This window comes from Telmatherina bonti (assembly GCF_933228915.1).
Source record: "Telmatherina bonti genome assembly, chromosome: 14".
Taxonomy (NCBI): Eukaryota; Metazoa; Chordata; class Actinopteri; order Atheriniformes; family Telmatherinidae; genus Telmatherina; species Telmatherina bonti.
In genome coordinates, this window is record NC_136612.1 from 12,647,654 (window position 1) to 12,669,305 (window position 21,652).

The window sequence follows — 21,652 nt, forward strand, 5'->3', positions numbered from 1 at the left end:
TCAAATAATTCAAAATAAAAATTTATTGATACAAACACATCGACAGGAACAAATCCCACTCAATCCTAAAGCTAAATTGAGCAGAAATGTGGATTTGAGAAACTTTCAGCAATCTTCAAAACCATTAGTTTAAAATAACTACATCACATCTGGTCAATTACAAAAATAAGCAGAAATTACAAGCACTGCAGAAAAGAACAAGCTTGAACTTACTTTTTTCCCCCAGCACACACACAAAAAAAAAACTTTGTAGCTTAAGCTACAGCATTTTACTGGTTTCTCATGGGTGAAAAGCTGTTAGCGCTCTTTCATAAAGAAACCAAGCCAGAGCCAGAACGTGAGGAATTTGTAGCGTCAGTCTTCACATTTAGGGATGAGGACGAGGACTGGGAGCGAAAGTAAAAAGAGGAAGAGAAAAGAAGAGACACAGGACTATGCACTGACCAGACCACTGAAACAGACCACTAGGTTCACCACAACTCAGCTCTGACGTCTAAGGAAAAGAAAAAAAAAAAAAAAAATCTCTTTGTGCCAACACGTGCTACACGGAAACTCAACAGCACACAGGAAGCAAACATGGAAAAGGCAGAGAGCACAGGCTAGTTGTCAGCCACTTCTTTGGGCTTGAGACGTGGATGCATGGTGCTGAGGATTCACAGGGAGCAGGACACTGGTCTATCTGTACTGGTAACCCATCCCTCCATCGTCCCGTCCGTAGCCTGGGTTGTGGTACTGAGAGTGGTTGGAGCCAAAGCCCTGGTTCAAGCCTCCCTCCGAGCCGTAGCTGGACTGGCTGCTGAAACCTGCAGGAGGAGGAGAAAATACGTCCACATCGCCAAACAAACCAACAAAATCTGCTTAAAATCTTCAGAAACGTGAAACTCACCATCGTAGCAGCAGTAGTCTTGGTTACCCACAGCACCACCCGTCACCTGGCTCGGGTAAGCAGTGCTGTATGGGTAACCACCTACCCCCCCCAGGTTCTGGTTAAAATTCTTCTTCACTGGACTGTACTGGTTATAAGACCCCTGTCCCACACCGCTGGGCTGGTAGCCTCCAACTGGACCCATGTTCCCCCCAGGAGGACCCAAAAAGGCCGCATTCCCACCCTTATGTATTAGGGGCTTCTTTTTGGGGGGTTTGTTGATAGATGGGGCGGGGTAGGCTACTTCGCTCTGGTAATATGACCCATAGAGGCCCTGTGCTGATCCTTGTGCTGTGCTGGATAGAGGACCACCAGGCGGGCTGTGTAACGCCCCCGCTCCTCCATTTGCACCACCATTGTTGTAGTAATCTAGGGAATAACAGCATGGAACAGTCTTAAAACAGGCAACGCTCATTCAGGCAGGTTCATTCTAGTCTCATCAGCCAATGAAAAAAGGACCCTGCATTCACACAGTCACAAATGTCACATTTATTTAAAAAAAAACAAAACAAAGACATATAAAACCAAAGCAAGACGTATTTTGTTTCTAAAGGAACATCAGGTTTTCTAATCCATGTGTTCAGACTGGAAACTTAAAGCCAACAGGCTTAAGTTGAGTGTGAGTTAAGCTGCTACAGACGGAGCGATGCTGGAGTAAGTCCATCATGCAGTCGGTGGAGCCGTGACGACAGAAACGGCTCATTTCACATCAACAGTGAGGCCAACAACAGAAAACGCTCTTCAGGGTTCAGTGTGATCGGACGTGACAGGAAGGCAAGCAGTCAAAACGAAACATCAAATTCATGGAAGATCGTTCTCAGAGAAGTCGTCTGTGTGGAGACGGAAACCGGACCACCGTTGTCTTGGCAACAAACCAAGAGGCAGTATGCTGTCCAGCTTCCTCATGCTAAAGAAACAAAGTCCGGCCCCACCCCGCCGCGGTGATGGATGACGACATCCCGCCGTGAGTCCACCCTGCGGGCGGAGGAGGTCCAGCCGTCCCGGTGCTTCCACAGCGACTTGACAGGACAGAGGTTGTCTTATGGCTACATGCACGTAGTGGAAGATTGCTTCTCTGCTCTATTAGGACATGACAAGCAGCGAGACGGGGTGTCGATGATTTATTTCCAGGTTGGTGGACTCGGCGGTGAAGGGAGTTCATGATGCTGCTGGATCACTACAGAGTGTTTTGTCCGTTTTAATCCGCTCTACGGGACTGTATCTGACTTGTTTGGGTTTTTTTTTTGTTTTTGTTTTTTTTTTTAAAGACTGGGGAGATCTATGTCGCAAACTCGTGGTAGCCATAGCAGTCTGAGACAAAGTCACCTAAAGAGTGAGACAGGGCAGAGAAGGGGAAAAAATAAATCAAAATTAGATTTTTATTTAGGTTTTTTTTCTGCCTTAAAAAAAGACGGCAGGCCAATGACACATCTGGTCAGATTTTTTTTTATTTTATTTTTTTTAATTGTGTTGGTCGTCTTTTAGATTTCTCTGCTCCTGTCACGCTCATGTAGGTCAGTCCTCAGAACAGGCTGCCAGAAGGAAGAGAGGGGTACTCATAAGAGAGGGCTTGTCAAAAAACACAATCAGTCCTGTGGCTTAAAGCAGAGAAATGTAAAATCACTTGTTTCCCAGCGTGTCCACTTATTCTACACAGATCAACTACATTCCCAGAGTCCTGGTGAGATGCACCAAGCCGAAGGACACGCAGCGTCTTTGCCAACACAACGGCAGACATGTTTGATTGGAATTTCAACAACAGCAGTCAGAAGAGAAACCAAACATGAACAGAGCTTAGGGAGGGTGAAGCAGATACTCACTGTATCCAGAGTTGTTGTTGTTGTTTCCATAGCCGTATGTTCCAAAACCACCTGGGGGGGAGGAGGAGATGCTTTTAGTCTGGATGTTTAAACTCTGTCTGCATCAAAGAGTTTTGTTTTGTTTTTACCTCCTTGGCCATATCCTCCACCATTATTGAAGCCTCTTCCTCTCCCACGACCTCGCCCTCCTCTTCCTCGGCTCCGGGGTGTGCCTGAGTCTCCGCCGCCCATCATGCCGAACCCCAGATTGTGCTGCAGAGGAAACAAATGAGTAAAGTCCAGCAGAACCATCGATGTGGAAAACGTCTATGTGAAAAACATCTTTGGAGTCATTTTTTTCTTCAACCAAGACAAAAAAAATAAAATAAAATAAAAAAATTTTAAAAAAAGAATTGAAATATGGTGGTATTCCTGTTTTTCCTACTTTACACAAGAGAAAACAAATAAAATAAAGAAAAAAACATTTCAGTTGTTGATTTAATTTAAATGTGAGACAAAAAAAACCAAAAAAAACTCACACCTACTTTCTCCGTTTTTATTTGTTAAAACCAAAAGTCTGGTCAGATTCCGCCATTGTAATCTGCATCATTCGTTCCTTTTATTTTCCTTTTGTTTATGAATCCAAAGCAAACAAAGACATAACAGACTTGTTTTCTGGTTTTTTGCACAAAACTGAAGAAGGGATAATGTGCTCAAGTTCAGACTGAACGTTTCACTTGAGGCAGGAAAGGTGAGCTGGAAGTTCTCCCTGCTCCGTGTGCACCGTCGTGTTTCCTTGTAGCAGCGACGTGTGAACAACGTCAGACCCAGTTAGTTTTATCTGGCGACAGCGAAGCTCTTCTGTTGTTCACGTTAGTGAGACATTGGTGACGGTCATGTAGCAGAAGCTGAGGATCCAGAGCGGAAAATAAAAACGACATGATCTGTAGCATCATGCTCAGCCTGACGGAAACAGTGGAGTTTAGTGTCACAGCATGGCTGTTGTTGGAAAGAACAAACCGTGTTTCTCCTTCTATAAATGTGACAAGTTCTGATGTTATTTATCTCATTTACATGTAAACACGTCATTTCTCTTCTGCTCTGTTTGGATGGCGGCCGCGCTGCCACCAGCTGACCAAGAGCGCCGACCGCTGCGCCCCGTTACAGAAACTCCATCTTCCTAAAGGTCTGCATCATCCCTACTCTGTCTTCCACTTTCATGCTGCTCAGTTACAGTAAACGCTGTTTCACGTCTGACCGAACCAGTCGCTGATGATGGGATGATTCCATCAGCGTGGTGTTTGGGTCTCTGTACACTTGTGGTGCTGATTACAAGTATAACGATATTCAAACAACACTGCCTAAACGCAGCTTGAGAGACAGTAAAATAATGGAAATTATTAAGGTAGGTGCATTTCTGCAGGATGTGCATTTCCCATGAGTCTTTGAGGTTCTGCAGGAGTCACTGGGATTGGACTTCATGCCCACCATGAGGCTCCAGCGGTTTAGTGATGAAACATAGACCAGTCAGGATGTCATGTAATACACTATTCTGAGACAAGAACACTTTTTTCCCCAATAAAAATAACTATTTCCATCTAATAATTAATGTCTCCAGTATGTTGGTATATTTACAGAATTACTTGGACACAGTTTTAGACACGTACCACTGTGTACACAGAGCAGAAAGAACTTCACAGCCACGCCGCTGCTTTAAGGGAAAAGTGCTGGTTATCAGTTTTATCCCAGTTTTCATTGAAGCACAAACTCAGAAAATGTTCTTTTCTTTTAAAATATGCTTCTGTTCTCCTAGCCATCGCTGATTTCCGGCCAGTTCAGGTATCGCCACAGACAGGAAGCAGTAGCGGTAAAACGTGTCCGTTTGGTGCAAACACAGTGGAAAACACATTTGTAGGGAAAGTAAATCAAAACATATCATGAACAATTTCCACAAAATTCAAATATAAACAAATTCAATTTTTTTGTTTTGAGCATAAAAGAAAATAATAAAATAAAATAAATTCTGACATCCGATAGATTATCTTCTGATTAGGGGTGGGAAAATCGAGTATTGTAGTTTTTTTGCTTCACAATTTTAAAATCAATATTTTAAAAAAAAAAAAAAAATTGGATTAAAAAAAAAAAAAAAAAATTGGATTTCTTATTTTTTAAAAAAATCCATTATAAAATTTTTGTCATTTTTGTAGTTTTTATTGAACTTTTTACGTGTCTTCTTGGGCAATATAGCAACAGAATGATGGTCTGGCTACTGGGTTGTTTTTTCTTAATTAAAATCAAGAAAAATGACGAGCAAAAAAGTTTTGTACACTTTTTTGTTTTTAATCTATAAAAATCAACAATATTAAGGAATTGTAATTTAAATCAAATCAGCGCCCAAAAAATTGGAATTAAATCGGGGTGAAAGCATATCGTCACAAACCTACCACTGATTTTCATCTAGTTTTGGAAATATATATACGAAAAAGAAGAGGGAATAAAATGGTATTGACTTGATTTACATTTTCCCATCGAGTCCAACTTTTTTCCCCAGTTTTACCTAATTTCTGTTTTTCCTCTTGTAATAGGAGAAAATGCAAACCGCCTCAACACACACACACAGACCCAGAAAGGGGCACAAACTAAACTAAACTAGATGCAAAAACTAAATATCACAGTAAAGACACGTTAATTGAAACAATTACATTTTGGAGAAAAAAAAAAAAAAGTGAAATATTTGTAAACATTTCTTACGCTCTCATGAGGTGCTTTTCTCGTCGTTTTGATACAGAAACATTTTACAGCAGTGTAACGGAAACATTTTCTGCATTTATGCGTGCCCAGACGTGACGTCGGGGTTTTGACCGGTTCATTTACCGTAAAGATGGCGCGGTGTGAAACAAATAACAAAATTTCAGAGTTTTATAAAAGAAAATGATGGAGAAAATCTTCAAAAAGCAAATTCTCCGCAGCAGGTAGAAAACTCTGATGACACTACGTGGCTACCTTGCGTAACTTATGCACTGAACACTGTTGAATGGAAAAACCTGAAAATCGCATTAGTTGTTGGACGAAACTGAGAAATGTCGCCTTTATTTGGCGAAAAGCTGCTGGAGATGTGAATGATAGCAGAAAACTCCCTCTTCAGGGGAAGCTTACCACAGATGGTCCCTTTTTCTTTTTAGCAGGCTCCGGCGCCGAGCCTTCAGGAAAGAGACTTTCCAGAGCGGCCAGCGCTGCATACGCCTTGGCCACCTTCTTGTTGGATCCCGTTCCCTGGAACTTCTGCCCGTCGATCTCCACCTCCATGACGAAGCGCTTGTCGTGGCTCCCGCCGGTTTCTGAGATGAGCTCGTATTTGAGGCCCCGCCTCTTCTCATTCAGCTCCATGACGGGATTCTTGCCATGTTTAGTCAGAATTGGTCCCTGTTGCCGAGCGCTCTGATGAGGAGGAGAGAAAAGGACCAGAAGATGAGGTGAAAATATTTACAACGAGGTGGCATGCTGCTTGCTGACACACTGACCTCTGCGGCGTCTGTGCGCTCTGCCTTGGCAGCTCCGGCTGCAGGAGGGGGCGTTTCAGGCGGTATTACCACTGGTTTCACTTCTTCCACAGGAGCCGTAACCTCCGGTTCCTCCACTTTCACCGTCGGCTCTGTGGGTTTCACCTCCACTCCGGTTGGCAGGCCCATGTCCTGCAGCACCTGGAACAGAACACACACATTCGCCACGGTTCAGATCTATAAACATCCATCGGTGTTGGACATAAAGGACGTTTATGTTGATCCAGAGCTCACCTTGACCGCCACGTGCAGCTTGGCGGTGCGCTTTGATGGACCGGAAGCCTCAAAGGTCTTACCGTCCACCTCCACAGCCATGGTGAAGACTGGAACATGAACTGGACCAGTCTGGGAAATCAGCTTGTACTGGAGACCAGGTTTCAGCTGATTCAGCCTCATCAGGGCATTCATAGCCTGAGGGGGTTCGGCCTTTTCCTCTGTAGCTGGAGGGCGGCGGGAGGGGAGCATTAAATTATTATACTATCAAAACCTGAGATTTTAAAATAAACTTTATAAACTTACATTTCTTCTGAAGCTTCTTCTTCTTTTTATTTGGACTTTTGTCATCCGTCCCCTCCTCTTCCTCAATAGGTCTTTTCATCGGTGGGATGTACGCCGTACTGGGTGGGATTTGCACTAATCACAACACACAAAATAACTTACACCACCATTCCAAGCCCAGAAATACATAAACCATCAAAGCTTTGTCGCTGCAGAGGACTGTAAGCCATCTAAATCAGGCAGCCCGGTCGGTGTGGCTCACCTGTGTAATCAACAGGAGCCTCATTTCGGGGTTTTTTAGGCATTTTTGAAGGAAGTGGATCCATTCCAAGCACTTTGTGAAGCTGTCCAAAAGCTGACAGCCTTAAGGCATGCTGAGGATGGAGGACATATGGTGTGAATTACACATTCATTAAACTGTGAATATGCACAGACGGCTTTGCTGGGCTCACTTGTGCACTCGCTGTGATGTCTTCTCTCTGCTGCTGGTCCAAATGGCCGACAGCATCTGTGGCCTCCTTCTCACACGGATCAGAAATTCCAGGACCATCTGCGACATTAAGAATGAACCGTTGAGGATTATGTTTGGGACAAAAACAAACAAACATGCCGTTTTCTTTGCTTGATCCAATAATTGGACTCTTCTGAAAAAGACTGATAATCTATTCCATGTTCAGGCTGGAGGTGTGCTTCGTCGTACTGGTTAGGATGGTACAGCTGAGCCAGGAAAGAAGGTCACATGGCAGAACGAAGCAGTGCAACATCTCCAATAGTGGTTTTGGCTTTCACAAAAACAGAGACGGACTAAAAATGATTTGTTAAAAAAAAAAAAAAAAAACTGCACCACAATCCCATGATATTTTGTTTTGTTCCAGTACAAATACTGGAAGTAAATCATCACAGCTGCTGCTCACTGTTGCCAAAGTAGCGAGCAAGTTCAGACTCTTCTAGCGACTCCTTTAGCCGCTCTTTCAGGTCATACTGGTGTGACTGGCGTGAAAGCATAGATCGTTTTTAGCAGCCGTCGGCCTTTCATCCCAAAGGACTCGTAGAGGCTCTAGTGTAGATCTAAATATGTTGCCCTGTTGTGACACGACACCCAGCCTCGCACAGCACTCCTTCTATAGCGATAATTTGTCTTCTTTCCAAGAAGCTTTATTAACAGATTTGAAAAACAACCTGCATCAAAGAGATGAAGGGAAAAACAAACAACTAGAACAGAAAGGAATACAGAGGCCTTGTTTTACTGGACGCTTCATGACAAATTGTGAGATTACTGATGCTGTGACTCATTATGTGGCCAAAGACTTCCAATATCGTCTGTGATATCATTAGAGTCCTTTTCTTAAAAAAATATCTGGATATCACCTTCTTGGCAATATCGCCCCTTCCCCCAACGTCAGGCATGTTTAAAGGGGAGTTTTTTCCTTCCCACTGTCGCCATGTGCAGCTCAGGATGGAGGATTGAATCGAAGTCATGATTCAATGCAATCATTTGGTTTCTATTATAGGATATGTATGAATTGGCTTGAAATGATGTGTATGTAAAGTACACTGTGACAACATTGTTGTGAAGTGGCGCTATACAAATAAAAGCTGAATTGAATTGAAAGTAACATGTTGCAGTCTGAAACATCAGCATCCATGCAGTATTTACCAAATAGGACCTTACCTGTTTGCTTGCTTTAATCCAGGTAATGACAGTACAATACTTATATTAATGCAGCTGGAAAGACAAAAGCAGCATGAACATACCTGCCATGAGGATTCCTGAAGCAAGACACTCCAACACTCTGCGCAGAGCCTCTCCTGCACCCATGGGCCGGTTTCCTGTGCCAATTGCTTTCTCACTGATCAGCTCCAGTGGCTGCAACGCAGAAAAAGGAGTCTCTTTGCCTCAGAAGGCAATGCTCCAGTACAAACACTGACAGATTTAGGGTAAATGCACTGAACAGCACAAATCTCTGACTCACCCAGCCATGAAGCGGAGCCCACACCGGGACGCGAGCACACAGGTCCCTTAGTATCCGGATGACAATGACACAGGAGCGCAGCCCGTTGGCTCTGGCCTGGAAACACAAGCAGGAAGGGGGGGGGGGAGGGAAGGTACGAGGGCAGACGAGCAGTTTTAGTATAAAGAAGAAAGAAAAAGCCAGACGGCGGCATGTGACAAGCAAAAGCAACATCTAAAGCAAAAGGAAATGTAATGAAAATGAAACAACACAGACTATAAGAGCTTAGCTTTGTCTTTATGCAAATATCCAGAAATATTAGATGATCACTTTGCAGGAAGACCTTATTTAGGATCATTCTCATTCAGACAAAATGATCGATGGCAATAGTTATCAGACGTTAATCGTTTCTGCTGGAGGGGAAAACCATGCGTGTGACTTAAAGGTCAGGAGACGAGGAGAGAAGAAAGCCACTTCAAACTTAAAACCAGCTTCAATGGGAGAAACAAGAGCTAATCGAAAGAGGCGCGCTTATGTGGACTTGGGCTTACGTTAGAGGTAAGAGGATTTTAATATAAAAAGACTCAAGGTGCAATATTCCCATTGATGTTGTGGCACAAGGTAACGTTAAGACAAAGAAACACAAAAAGTGCCAGAGAGCAGGAAAGGCTGAGGCCACACGTTATGTACATGGAGAAGCTGCAGAGATGGAGCGCTGGGTGTTACAGTGAAAGCCAAAGATGTGAAGGCAACAGTACTATGAGTTACCAGAGGACGGCAAACCACAAGGGACATTTCATCTTGAGCTACTAAACGGTGAGGAAGTAAATAACTTATTGACTGTAGGGCTGGGCGATATCTCCAGTTCCTAAATGATACTGACATAATTTCACCTGAGATAAACAATTAGGAAAAGGATTATTGCTTATTTCGAGTTCATGTTGCATTAAAGCTATGGTACTGTCCTTTCCCCGCCTTTATGCATCGAAGCGCACCGCTTCCCTAAGTGGTTATCTACGGCTAAAAAAAGAAACGACACTTCTCCCAGGGAAAATCAGCAGCCTAAGGAATCCAGGAATTAATTAATTTATGTCTGATGAATATCTGTGCATAAATAAAGGCTAAAAAAAAGTGAACCAGAGCAGTTTTATAAATGTTTTGATAAGAGGTGTTGTGCAGGTAAATGTCTCAAAAACTTGTGCGCCCACGTTGACAATCGGCATCCTGGTCATTCATCAGTCTCACCTTAAGAGACATTATGAGGATGCAGAATGAAATGTGAGGCAGCATATGACAGGAAGAGGAAATACTTCAAATTAAAAGCCCTTTTGTCTTCATGGAAACTACCAGGACCTTCATGATTTAAAACAAAAACATTCATAGGAGATGATATTAGAGGACATTTTTGGTTTTTTTTTTTAAAGCTGGTATAAAACTTTTGAACCGAAAACAACAAAAGAAACATAGTTTTGTGACAGCTGAGTCTCTGCTTTCATGTGAAACGTGGTTTTCTAAAAGTGGAGAAATTGTCTGAAGCTCTAAAATGGACATTGCTTTTCTTATGTTAGCTAAAGGCGAAATTGAGTTTCACTTGGTGGCAATGCCTGGTGGTCTTTTAGCTGCCTTGTAAAAAGAAAACATGAGAAATAACGTCATGTTATTAAAGCAGTAGCTTATCGCTCAGGACATTAGCTTCATCTCAGCTGCAGAAACGTGCCGTACTAGTGGTGGGAAGTCTGGCTCTTGTTAAAGATTTGGTTCTTTTGGCTCATCTCCCTTAGAAAAGCCGACCCATACGACTCTATAACGATTCTGATTTAATATTACTAAGAGCAGGGGTGTCAAATATCCAGTCCGGGGTGTCAAATCTGGTCCACCAAAGGGTCCGATCTGGTCCACTGAATGAACTCAGTAAATATAAATGTTACATAAAAGACATTAACAGCATTTTTTTATATAAATAAAAGTGACTAAAATGATTATTTTGAGATCTTCAGGGAGGATTATTGAGTTATGTGATCTGTATCGCCCAGCCCTAATTCACAGAATTACCGACAGTTTAGAAATATTGCACCCGGACACATGCTGTATTAGTCCTGGATTTGGATTAATGGGAATTAGACAAGTGATTTACTCAATGAGGAAAGTGGAAAAACTCAGGAACTAGAAGCAACTACTTTCTTTTTAGGTACATGTTACTGTTTTAGCACCTGTGAAGTGAGCAAAGCAACTGTACAGCAGTGTGATGACAAACATTTCTTTAGAAATAAACACCCAGGTCATCAAGTTATACTACAGGAAGTACACCTCAAAGAAGAGGGAAAAAATGTAAATAAAATTAATTTTAAAAAAGTAATAAATAACACAAGGAACTCTTAGACTAAATGTAAAAACAACAAACAGCATAAAACCAAACTCAAAGCTACTTCTGTTTTAGAGACAAATAAAGACAAGTTTCAAACCTGGAACCACTTAGCGTGGCGTAGAGATGCCAAGGCAGTTAGGCATTTCTGCCTGTCCAGAACATCCGGGGGATCGTTGACTGAAAGCGTTTCTATTGGCAGGTGGAATAAGAAGACAAGGTACAGTTTGACCAAGGGGAGTTCTGTCAGCCGGCCAGGGGGAACACAGGCAGCCTTCCCAAAGCACAGGCAGGAAGGGGGAAGGGGAGGGGACCCCTCCACTGGAGAACCACCAAACGCTCAACCTCCCAGTTAATGTGGTCTTAAACGGCCCCACCAACAAAAGCTACGCTTCTAACATATTACACAGCCTGCTCGCTCTTATGGCCTTTAAATCAACTTACAGAAAAAAATATATTAAAAAAGAAGAAAAATTAAAAGAATAAAGTATTTTTTAATAAGCTAAGGAAGTATAAATAGGGAGGTTTGTCTCCATAACTGCATTACTTAAACAGATCCTTTAGCTTCACAGCCCCCCCCCCCCAAAAAGTTCTATTTTATTTTTCCCCTCATGTAAACAGGAAGTAGAGCCCCTCCCCTTTGCCCCTATGATGGGTATGCTGCACTTTGCCCCTTCCGAGACAGAGAGCGGCCAGTTGGTCAAAGGTCCAGCGTCCCTAAAAATTGACAAACTAGAAGGCTTGACAGAGAGAATCAGAATTGGAACCACAGGCAGAAATTATCAGAAGCACAAAAGCTGGGTATCAAAACAAGTCCACACTGCAGCAAAACTGATGGCTTAAAAAAATATAACAAGACCCAAACTGGGCGTCGGTGTGAGCACAGGGCTACAGATAAGGTCAAGGTTGAAACAGAGATCCTCAAAGTGCTCAGAAAAAACAAGAAAGCTTACACTGAAATTAAACTAGCTGTTTCGAAGCATACATGGCGACGCTTCCTTCAACAGCCCCTTGGTTTGAGTGCTTACGGACATGAATGCCGAATCGAAATGCCCCTTGTCATTATCTGTAACTCTGGGCGATCTTCTGCGGAGGAACATCGGAGGCCGTCGTCAGCCCACTGCCGGAGTCTGACAGCCAAACGCAGTTTCGTCAGGGTTTTTGGTTTGTTTTGTTATTTTTTCTGCTACTCATTTTTGCTGCAATGCAAACCGTTCATCATCAATGATAAAACACATGCAAACACAGTGGTCTCTCTTTTTGTATTTGGTTAAATTCTCAGTAAGCCTTCATTTCATTGGTGACCTGATCTTTAAAGGGGGAGAGAAAACCTTCAGTAGTCAGTAAACTACCTGCCCTGTACTGTATATTGGGCCATCAAAAATGTACAATTACATTACATGGAACTACGAGAGTGTCTAGAGAGCTATAAGCATAGCACAGTTTCTTTATGTGATGGTGTGTTCTTGTCCCCCTAGCTCCATTGAAGGCCCAATAAACAATATCTGTCTAGTTGCCTGCCTGACCTCCTTGCTGGTGGAGGGGGAGGGGGACACTATAAACATAATGCTGAGGTCCTCGTGTGGGGGGGGGGCTTACCTCCAGCAGCTGCCTTCTCCATCTCTTCGCGGACTAAAGGGGATGTCAGGTGAATGGTGAGGGTTAGGGGGGGCTCCTTGGTGTTCTGGATGACAATGCTGGCTTCATGGATGTTCTGGGTTACAACGTATGTGTCTTCTGTAAAAGACTTCAGGAGAAACATACTAAGTCACAGTTCAGACGTTCAGCAGAAGAAAAGCTCACACCAGCAGCACCGCTTCTGTTTGGAGGTACGACTTCAATTCATTCACATCAAGCTATGTCCATGCTGACACAGTTACAATGACGGCAGGCTGGGATGGAAACTATAAAGCACCCATAATAACTTTACATTAACCCTTTAAATCTGACCTGCGACATTCCATGAATCTCATAATGTAAAGCTCTACTTAGCTCCGAGAATCCACTGGAAGCATGTTGTTAATGTGAATGGTTGAGGAATATCACCTGCCAGCGACATGGTTGGATTTATAGCCCTACCGAGGTGCCCTGAACAAAGGTTCATTTGGCACCCATCTTGTATCTGGTCTGTTTTCTAAGATCTGTCCAGACGGTAAATATCAGCCAGATTTTTTTTTTTAAATTTAAAATAAAGATAATTAATTAATTTTTTTTTAAAAAATTAAAAAAATTAAAAAAAAAAATCCGTCCAACGTTTTTTTTTTTTTAAAAACAAAAAAAAAACAAAAAAAAAAAAAACAGTCCGATGTTTTTTTTTTTTGTTTTTTTAAAAATTTATTTAAAAAAACAGTTTTAAAAAATGTTGACAGACATCTCTTTCTCTGTCTCTCCATTTTTCCCACTTCCTTGGATAATGTCCACCTATGTTTCTTTGCTGGATTTCTTGAATGTTTGTGAAATAAAAATATAGATCATAGATTGATAACTGTTTTCTTCTGAATACACTTTGCAAGCATGTAAAGTGAATCCTACTCTGTGCTGTGAAGCATTACATAGTAACTGCGTCTGTGTGGGATGCATGTTTTCAGTAGATACAGAACTTAAATTCTCATGAGAAAACTGACATGACCTTGCTACGCAGTTTTATAACTTCTGCTATAATAATTGTCCCTCAGTTTGCTTTTTGCTCACATTCGGTTTACATCTTGTTGTCTTCTGTTTGTACTGAAAGTGAACTCCTGGCAGGATGAATTTACTCTAACAAGATTCTGTTGGTTTGTTGTTCCTATTTTAAAGGTTGAGATATTTTAGCCCAACAATGTTCACAACAACCAGTATGTTTATATCCAGCTGCTAGCTTGTGACGTGGTGCTGTAAAGTCACATGCATTGTGGATGCTACAATGTAACAACAGCTCCAAGGACTGTTCATAATAGATATCGGGGTGCCATCCAGACGTGTCAGAAGTACAGAGTTTTAAAGTTGGAAAGTTGTGTAGAGTTGCTTTAATGGGTTAAATGGAGCAGCAAGGGGTGCATTTTTCCAAATACACTGGTTACAACTCAAAATCATTGCTGACTGATTCGTCTGTTTTTACTGATAACTGCAACAAAACTTACAACGTTCAAACCTCCAGGAAGTTTTTATATATATTAGTATCCGGGGTTCACTGACAAAAACCTGAAATGCTCCTTCATATCGGCTGAGTCACTGTGTGAAGTATAATGTAATCAGAATACTGCATTTGTCAATATATTAATCACATACACACACAGCAAACATGAATACAGACAATAAAATGCTAAAAGGGTCTGTGTGTGAGACAGGTAACCTAACACGCTGCGTTCAATGTCATCATGACAAACTATTTGGTTTTATGTGCATATTTAACTATTTTCTTTTAGAAACCCTTCTGCTGTGTTACACAAAGCATATTAAGTATGAGAATGTTTCAGAGGAGAAATAAAAAGTTGCAATATTGTTACTAAACATTATTTTGTTTGAAAATAATAAAAATTTCAGACTGATCTTTGGAGAATTGTAACATCTTACATTTTAATATGTTTGCCACACAGCTGTTATGACTGAGTAAGCAGTTGATCATGTTAATAATTTTTTATTCATTAACCAGATAAAAATCGCCAAAAAGACAGAACAATCCGAGTCTGATCACGCCACATTTTCTTCACAGCTTTAACTGACACGACACAAAAGGTAAAAAAAAAAAAAAAAGAAATAAATGCTACTGGTTATCCTCCGGGTTCTGCCGGAGGTTTTCTTCCTGTTAAAGGAGTTTTTTCCTCCCACTGTCGCCTCATGCAGTTCAGGGGGATTGGATCGAAGTCATGACTCGATGCAATCAGTTGGTTTATATTATAAGATATGTATGAACTGGCTCGAAATGATGTGTCCGTAAAGTGCCCTGTGACAACATTGTTGTGAAGTGGCGCTATACAAATAAAGTTGAAGTTGAATTTGCTTTCTTGCATTAATTGTTTTGTCAACAGCGCTAATGCTTCCATATCAAAGCTGTTAAATATAAGCAATAATTTACCGGTTTTTCTTGCACTGCCTGTCGTACAGTGAATAATACTGAAACATGATCTGTTTGTACGGTGGTTCTGAGCTGTCAAAAACTATCAGTACCACACTGCTGTGAAAGCCAAAAACTTTAATGCATTGTAAAACTTCGATGACGTGACATGAAATCATCTTCATTCATGTTAAAACAATTCAAATCAGTACCAAAGGAACAAGAATAAAAATCTCTCCTTATCACCTTGTTTTGTGTAGTTAAATCATGTCTCACCTTGAGTTGGGTCACAAGGTTGTCTGACACCTTCTTCAGGAGATTGATGGTCGGCTTCTCTTTACAGAGGAGCACCAGCTCTAAATCCAGGTCCCCCTTCAGCAGCAGACCCTTCGCAACCAGACCCACCCTCATCACACCACGCAGAGAGCGAGTGGCCTGATCCTTGTGCTCACTTTTGAACAGCAGATAAACCAAAGAAAAAAATGTTTAGACGTGGTTGTTATAACTGTCTACAAACCAACCATGAAAAATGGCCTCCATGACATTTCCTCACCTTTCCTTATCAACTTCTGTGCTTTCAGAGTCAGGCTTGGAAGTTCCCTTCTCCTGTTTATCCAGCCAGTCAGAGACGGCCTTGAGGGCTCGCTCCGTGTGAGACACCATGTTTTGCACACCTTCCAGTTCCTCCTGGGTCGGGTAGATGGCAGAGTGTTTGGCCATGACATGGCGGTCATCGTTCATAAAGACCCGCATGGATCGGTGGCGCACTGGAGGAGGCTGGGTGTAAAGAGGAACAAGACGGTAAGTTAGAGCAGAAATATGAAAGATGCTCTTTAGATTTAACGCAGCTATTCTGGAGGTGCAGCATGACAGAAACATGCAGGAGGGAGCTTTTTACCACCTCTATGTGATCTGAGTAGAACAGATCATTTATCTTGCATCCAGAGCTCATCATGTACCTGACTTTAATCAGAACAGTTATTCAACTATCTTTATTAATCCTGCTTTACGAGACAGATTGTTGACCAGACATACTTTCTTTTCATCTACCTATACTGAATTCATTTAAAGAAGTAAAAAGCTAACAATGATATGATGCCAGGCTTCAGATATTGGTCATTAGAGAGTGCATTTAACCCTCAGTCTTTAAGCAGGCATCCCAAAGCAAGTCTAAATGGGCAACATGTGTTTCTAAAGCCCCAAGCACATTGCTGGCACCAGTTCTCTGACTGAAATTAGACATGTCACATTTATTTACCATTCAAAGTGACACATGGAATAAAAGCCAGAACGTCGTCTGCTATGTCAACATGATCTTTATCTTACAGAAAAGGAAAAAAAAAAAAAACACGACAGGAGTTAAAACATTACCATTCCTGTAGCTGAGAAGGTGGATACGGCTTTGTCCAGTGAAAGACTTCTTAGTTAGAAAGGACAGTGTTGGGTCCTTTCTGCAGGAGAGGAAAGCCTGTTTAAATATCAATGTGTAAAAAATATGACACGAAAAAAGCAATCTGATTATACATGGTACGAATGATTGATTTCATGATATGTCCACTGACATTTCATGTGTGTTTAATTGCTACCCAGACCAGCAATAGGCTTAAAATGTTCAAAGCAACACATCAGTGGAAGTGGAGCTACATTTACATGGACAGATATTTTTTCTATCCACCTAAAATTAATCTGTCCAATAAGATTCCAGTTGACATGTTTCCAAAAAGTAATCTGAACAGGTGAGCGTTTACAAGATGGGAGGTTTTAATGTGCTTGTTTTATATTTAAGATGCATGCAACAAAAATGTTTCCACCGGTTGTGCTTTTCCTGAAACTCATTACCCCATGTGGTTCAAGCATGGCCAGAAATAACATTCCACATACAAGATCAGGAGGAGTTTACAGGTGGAGGTTTTCCCATTGATCCAACTGTGAAAAAGTTAAAGGTTATTTTCTTTCCCGACTGAAGTCAATTGGGTCAGCTGAGGTGTTTACATGCTGCGTTTTCATTCCGATTGAATGTTTATTCGGTGCTCCATGTAACTGCAACATTTACAGGTGAACATGTTCAAATATCAAGTTTAACCAAAAATCAGTGCACGTTGCAGGTGGCAAAAGATCAAAATGAAGCAGTTCAATAATTAGACTTGGTAAAAAATGAAATGATAAGCCATAATGGATGACTTACTTCCCTGTTGGCCCAATAGCTAGATTTTGCCCAACAGCATCTAAAACTTTAAAGTGGCCCGGGTCTGCTGTATTTCCACTAAAATTTAAGGTTTAGGGTAAATTAAATTCCTTGTCAAAGGTGCTTATCAAGAAAGGAATGCTAGACTTTTGTTGCACATCGGCCATGAGGTTATAGGTTATCCTTACATCAATATGGTATGTCTGAGGCTTCAAGGCAGGAAGCAATAGAAGCCAAGCAGGTTTATGTTGCTCGGGGATTACAAACATCAACATGGCATCAAAGAACTCATCAACACAACCATTACATCATCTTAGGGCTGGGGGATATGACCAAAACCTCATATCACGTTATAACTCATTTTGTATCCCCAAAATGAAATAAAGATATAGAATAGTTTGTGTAATTTTGTGTCAGTCATCAGTTATGTGTCAGATGTTGTTTGGCAACAGCAGCAGTGATCTCCTTCCATCTGGGGGGGATTAGGATCGTATGAAGTTTCACAGGTAAATACCTGTTGCAGCGTTTACGTCTGGGGTTTATTATGAGAGCTTTCGCCGCCACTTGACGCTGCTTTTGCTTGTTGACTATTCTTTATTCTGTATTCTTTATCCTGATTCTTGTACAAGTGATGAAGTGAGTTAGTTGTGTCAGAGTCCGTTGTTGGGAATGTGAGCTAGTCTGTTATCGGTTCCACGCCTGTGTCTTTATATCCTCACCACACCACGGCAGAGATTTCCCCTCTTATGAACAAGCTCATCAGTTTGGGTTAGCTGGTCATTACCCTGCTCTGAAACACGTCTGCTACAGTCTTTCTCCTTGCTTGTTTAAATTGTTACAGCTGCATGCCATAAAGCACATCTTGACGTAAAATACTGCAGTAAAGAACCTTATTGTGGCATAAACGATAGAGCCTAACATGAAACGATACATTTTCTATCATCCAAACGATGAATATCGTCATATTGCCCAGCCCGACATCAGCTTGCTGTTTAATTTCACAGCAGTGTGGAATTGATCTTCCTTCCGTCTGATAATTAACTATATATAAGGGGCAACTTATGTGGGGGAAAAAGGCTCAAGCCTGCTGGTGGGCCATCCAGCCTGTATGTCCTCACCAGCTTCTTTGGAGGAAGTGTAATCTGAAATTTAAAGTAGATAGTCCTTTTCAGCTATGTGAATTCTTTCCATCCACAGTGCTAACTTATGTGGATTTTGTTTTTTCTAAGTGTGAACATAACATCCTGCCTATCAAACCAACCTTCAAGGACAGGGCCTTTATTTGTATTAACTTAAAATCTAACCACATAACATCTTTGGAGTTTTTTTTTCTCCTTTTTCTTTGGGGGGGGGGGGGGGGGGGGGGTTAGTAAAAGGACAGAAATTAACACATTTAATCACTTTGACTTGATTTCTTACATCTCAATTAGTACAAACTCTAAACCACAGAGTTTTTTTTAGTGTTTCTATTTGTGCCTCTTTGCATAGCTGATGTCATTCATAGATTAGTGTTTTATTGCTCAGATTTAGCTCTCTTTGTCACAATCTGGGCTTTTAATTTATTCCAAAAATGAATGACTAGCATTTTGTTTGTCTTTACAAATTTATCACCAGTATAACCGAAAGATAGTTAATCTTATGAGCCATTGTTGATAATTAGCCGGAGATAAATGGCAATAAAACATTCAGAATAAAATAGATCACTCAGATATATTCAGTTATGGTATTTTCTAAGTAATGCCTCCTTACCAGGGAGATTGCATTTGATATTTATGAGCAGTTAAAAGTAAATTTGGTAAATATGTAACAGAACTGCCGACCCGTGTGCAACTAAGCCAAACTCACGTGTAGTTACAAGAACCAACAAGCTAATGACAACGTTTTAAATTCAACAAATAAGTTCAAACCCAAATTCAATGGAAGAGTGAATTATAGAGAAGCAACTAGCACCGATCCAAAAGCCTCCATCGAGGGAAATTAAAAGCAGACGCCATTTTACCTCCGTGCAGCGCTAACAGCTAGCTAGCCGACAAAACCACATGTTCCAGGCTAAAGCCGTGATAACATACCCACCAAACGTCTAAACCCACAGATTGGCTATTGTTAAACTAGCCAGTATTATGTAATACTAGAGCGTTGAAATAATAATGAAATAAGATATTGTGGAGGTTGGTTATCGGACACCAAAATGGTCGAGTAGACAAGACTCCATTGAATCAACTAGCAAGTTAGCTTTGCCGAACAAAAGCAAATGTCTTACAGTTTCTAAAGCGAGTAAGACCGCGTTAAAACGTACAAAGACCTTTTATAGTTACTGTGGTGCTCATATATCATCTAGAATCCCATGATAAATATATCAAGGTTCTGAAATCAAATATTTGTTTGATTCTTACTGTGATATTGTTCCCGTTACAGCCCGTGCTGCATACTAGCTCCAAACTCTGCAGCAACAGTGTAAAGAGAAACGCCCACGATCTGTAAAAAGGAAGGTGCTGATTGGCGGACAATTATACAAGACTGCAATTCTAGCCAATGAAAAGCAGAAGAGCCTGACACGGGGCGTGGCCAGTGCTCAAATTGAGTCGCACGTCTGGCGCAGTTTTTGGGGCTAGTCTTGTAGGAACTACAATGATAAAAGTTAATTTTCAAATAATTCATGAGTTTGACTTGTTTTTTTTTTTAATTATTATTATTTTTTGTGGTTGGGCTATAAACATACTAATATGACGAGTCAAATCCTAAGGTGGAAGCTGAACGGAACTGACTGATGTTCAAAATAAAGGTTCAGTCAGTGGCTGGAGTGATTTTTCTGTCACCCACTTTATGTGAGTTATGACTTTAGATGATATGGTCATTGTGCCATTATTATGACTGTTACAGAATATATGTTTTCACGTGGATTTTATTTATCTGTTATTTTATTTTTATTTATTGTTATTTTATTCATTTATTATTTTTATTATTATTTATTATTTTATATTTATTATATTTTGATATTTATTATTATCGTTTTTGTTTGTTTATTTTTATTTATTATTGTTATTATTATTATTTTATATCTGTTATTTATATTTATATTATTATTTATTTATTTTTTATTGTATTTTTTTAAATTGATTTATTTATTGTTATTTTATTAATTTGTTGTGATTTGGTATAAAAGATGAAGGAAATGTCAATGATTTTAGTAAATACATGGCACTCATCAGATGTATTGGGTTACATTTAAAAATATTAATAAACTGTATATTTCAAAGCTGTTTAAATACAGTTTACTTTGGAATAATGACCTTTTACTTTAACTAAATTGAAGCTATTGAGTTGGAAAAGACAAAATCTTTGCAGTGTAAAACCTTATTAAACAATTTTGTTTCCAATTAACTTCTGTTTCAAGAGACAATACAAGCCTCAGGGAGAGAGATTTAATCCCAATGTTGTGGTTGTTTCAATGCAACTTTTTGGATATTGTGATAAAAAAGACTTTTAAAAAAAAGTTTTCCAAGCATGTAACCATGAAAAGTGTTACTTTCATGTTGGTATGGGAGGGCTACAACAATATGAAATCCACTCACCTGGAAAAGCTCCAAAAATATTAAATAAAGTTGCAAAGTCACGTGTTGCACTGTGCAAGAGAAGGCAGTGTTTTTTATGGGGGCAGAAAAATGAGTTTTTCTCACTGCACCCCTCACACAAGTGGATTTGGAACAATCTTGAGGCAAACACACTTTAACAGTAAGAGCTGTAAGTGTAAAGCTATGATGAAATGCTTGACTTCTCTGAGACTCCGTATTGCATAACATACTGTTCTCTGACTATGGGCCATTCCTGGATCCATTGGGAATCGTAAATCGGAATAATTCTTACATCATTTTGTAATTTCTAACTCTGCTGTTTTTACTCTTCGTGTAATTAGCATGATGACACCACTAAAATATTGCTCTTCATATTTAAAGATTTAAATGGCCTGCAACCTAAAATAATCACTAGGGATCCACCTTTTGGGAATTGATCCGATACCAATATGGGAAATTTGAATATCTGCAGATACCGATATCTGCCGATACCAAATGTGTTTATGTGAACATTATCGTGACTATGGTTATTATTGCTGTTATAATTGTGTAAGATTTCATCAGGTTGTAATAAATGACCCATCCTTTCTGAAGTTACCTCACCAATACTAATATAGTATCATTACAGATCTAACAATTTCAACAAGTTTTATTCTGATTTGGCACATTTTACCTAAATAAAGCTATAAATGTGTGGTTTTGAAACAGAGATCTCGCTTTTAGTGTAAGAAAATGTCACATTTTAACATTCAAGGCGTTTATTTCT

At 40.4% G+C, this 21,652-nt stretch overlaps 1 protein-coding gene across 1 annotated transcript; it reads right to left on the bottom strand.

The window, feature by feature from the left end:
- ilf3b (interleukin enhancer binding factor 3b) lies at window positions 1-19,762 on the bottom strand. The gene is made up of 18 exons (XM_079252772.1): window positions 19,708-19,762; window positions 16,501-16,580; window positions 15,683-15,906; window positions 15,406-15,580; window positions 12,696-12,843; window positions 11,197-11,288; window positions 8,756-8,851; window positions 8,538-8,649; window positions 7,235-7,332; window positions 7,045-7,156; window positions 6,804-6,917; window positions 6,519-6,724; window positions 6,246-6,425; window positions 5,881-6,162; window positions 2,874-2,997; window positions 2,746-2,796; window positions 887-1,294; window positions 1-803 (listed from the first exon to the last, which is right to left on the bottom strand). The coding sequence occupies exons 2-18, from the start codon at window positions 16,501-16,503 to the stop codon at window positions 676-678; spliced, it is 2,553 nt and encodes an 850-aa protein (XP_079108898.1). The 5' UTR covers window positions 16,504-16,580; window positions 19,708-19,762; the 3' UTR covers window positions 1-675.
- Between the last annotated feature and the right edge of the window lie 1,890 nt (window positions 19,763-21,652).

Bases quoted from the DNA above. Each gene is read 5' to 3' on its own strand.
- ilf3b (XM_079252772.1), bottom strand. The intron at 2,797-2,873 runs GTAAAAACAAAA...CCTCCCCCCCAG, and splicing joins TGGAGGATATGGCCAAGGAG to GTGGTTTTGGAACATACGGC. The intron at 1,295-2,745 runs GTGAGTATCTGC...GTTATTCCCTAG, and splicing joins CAACAACAACTCTGGATACA to ATTACTACAACAATGGTGGT.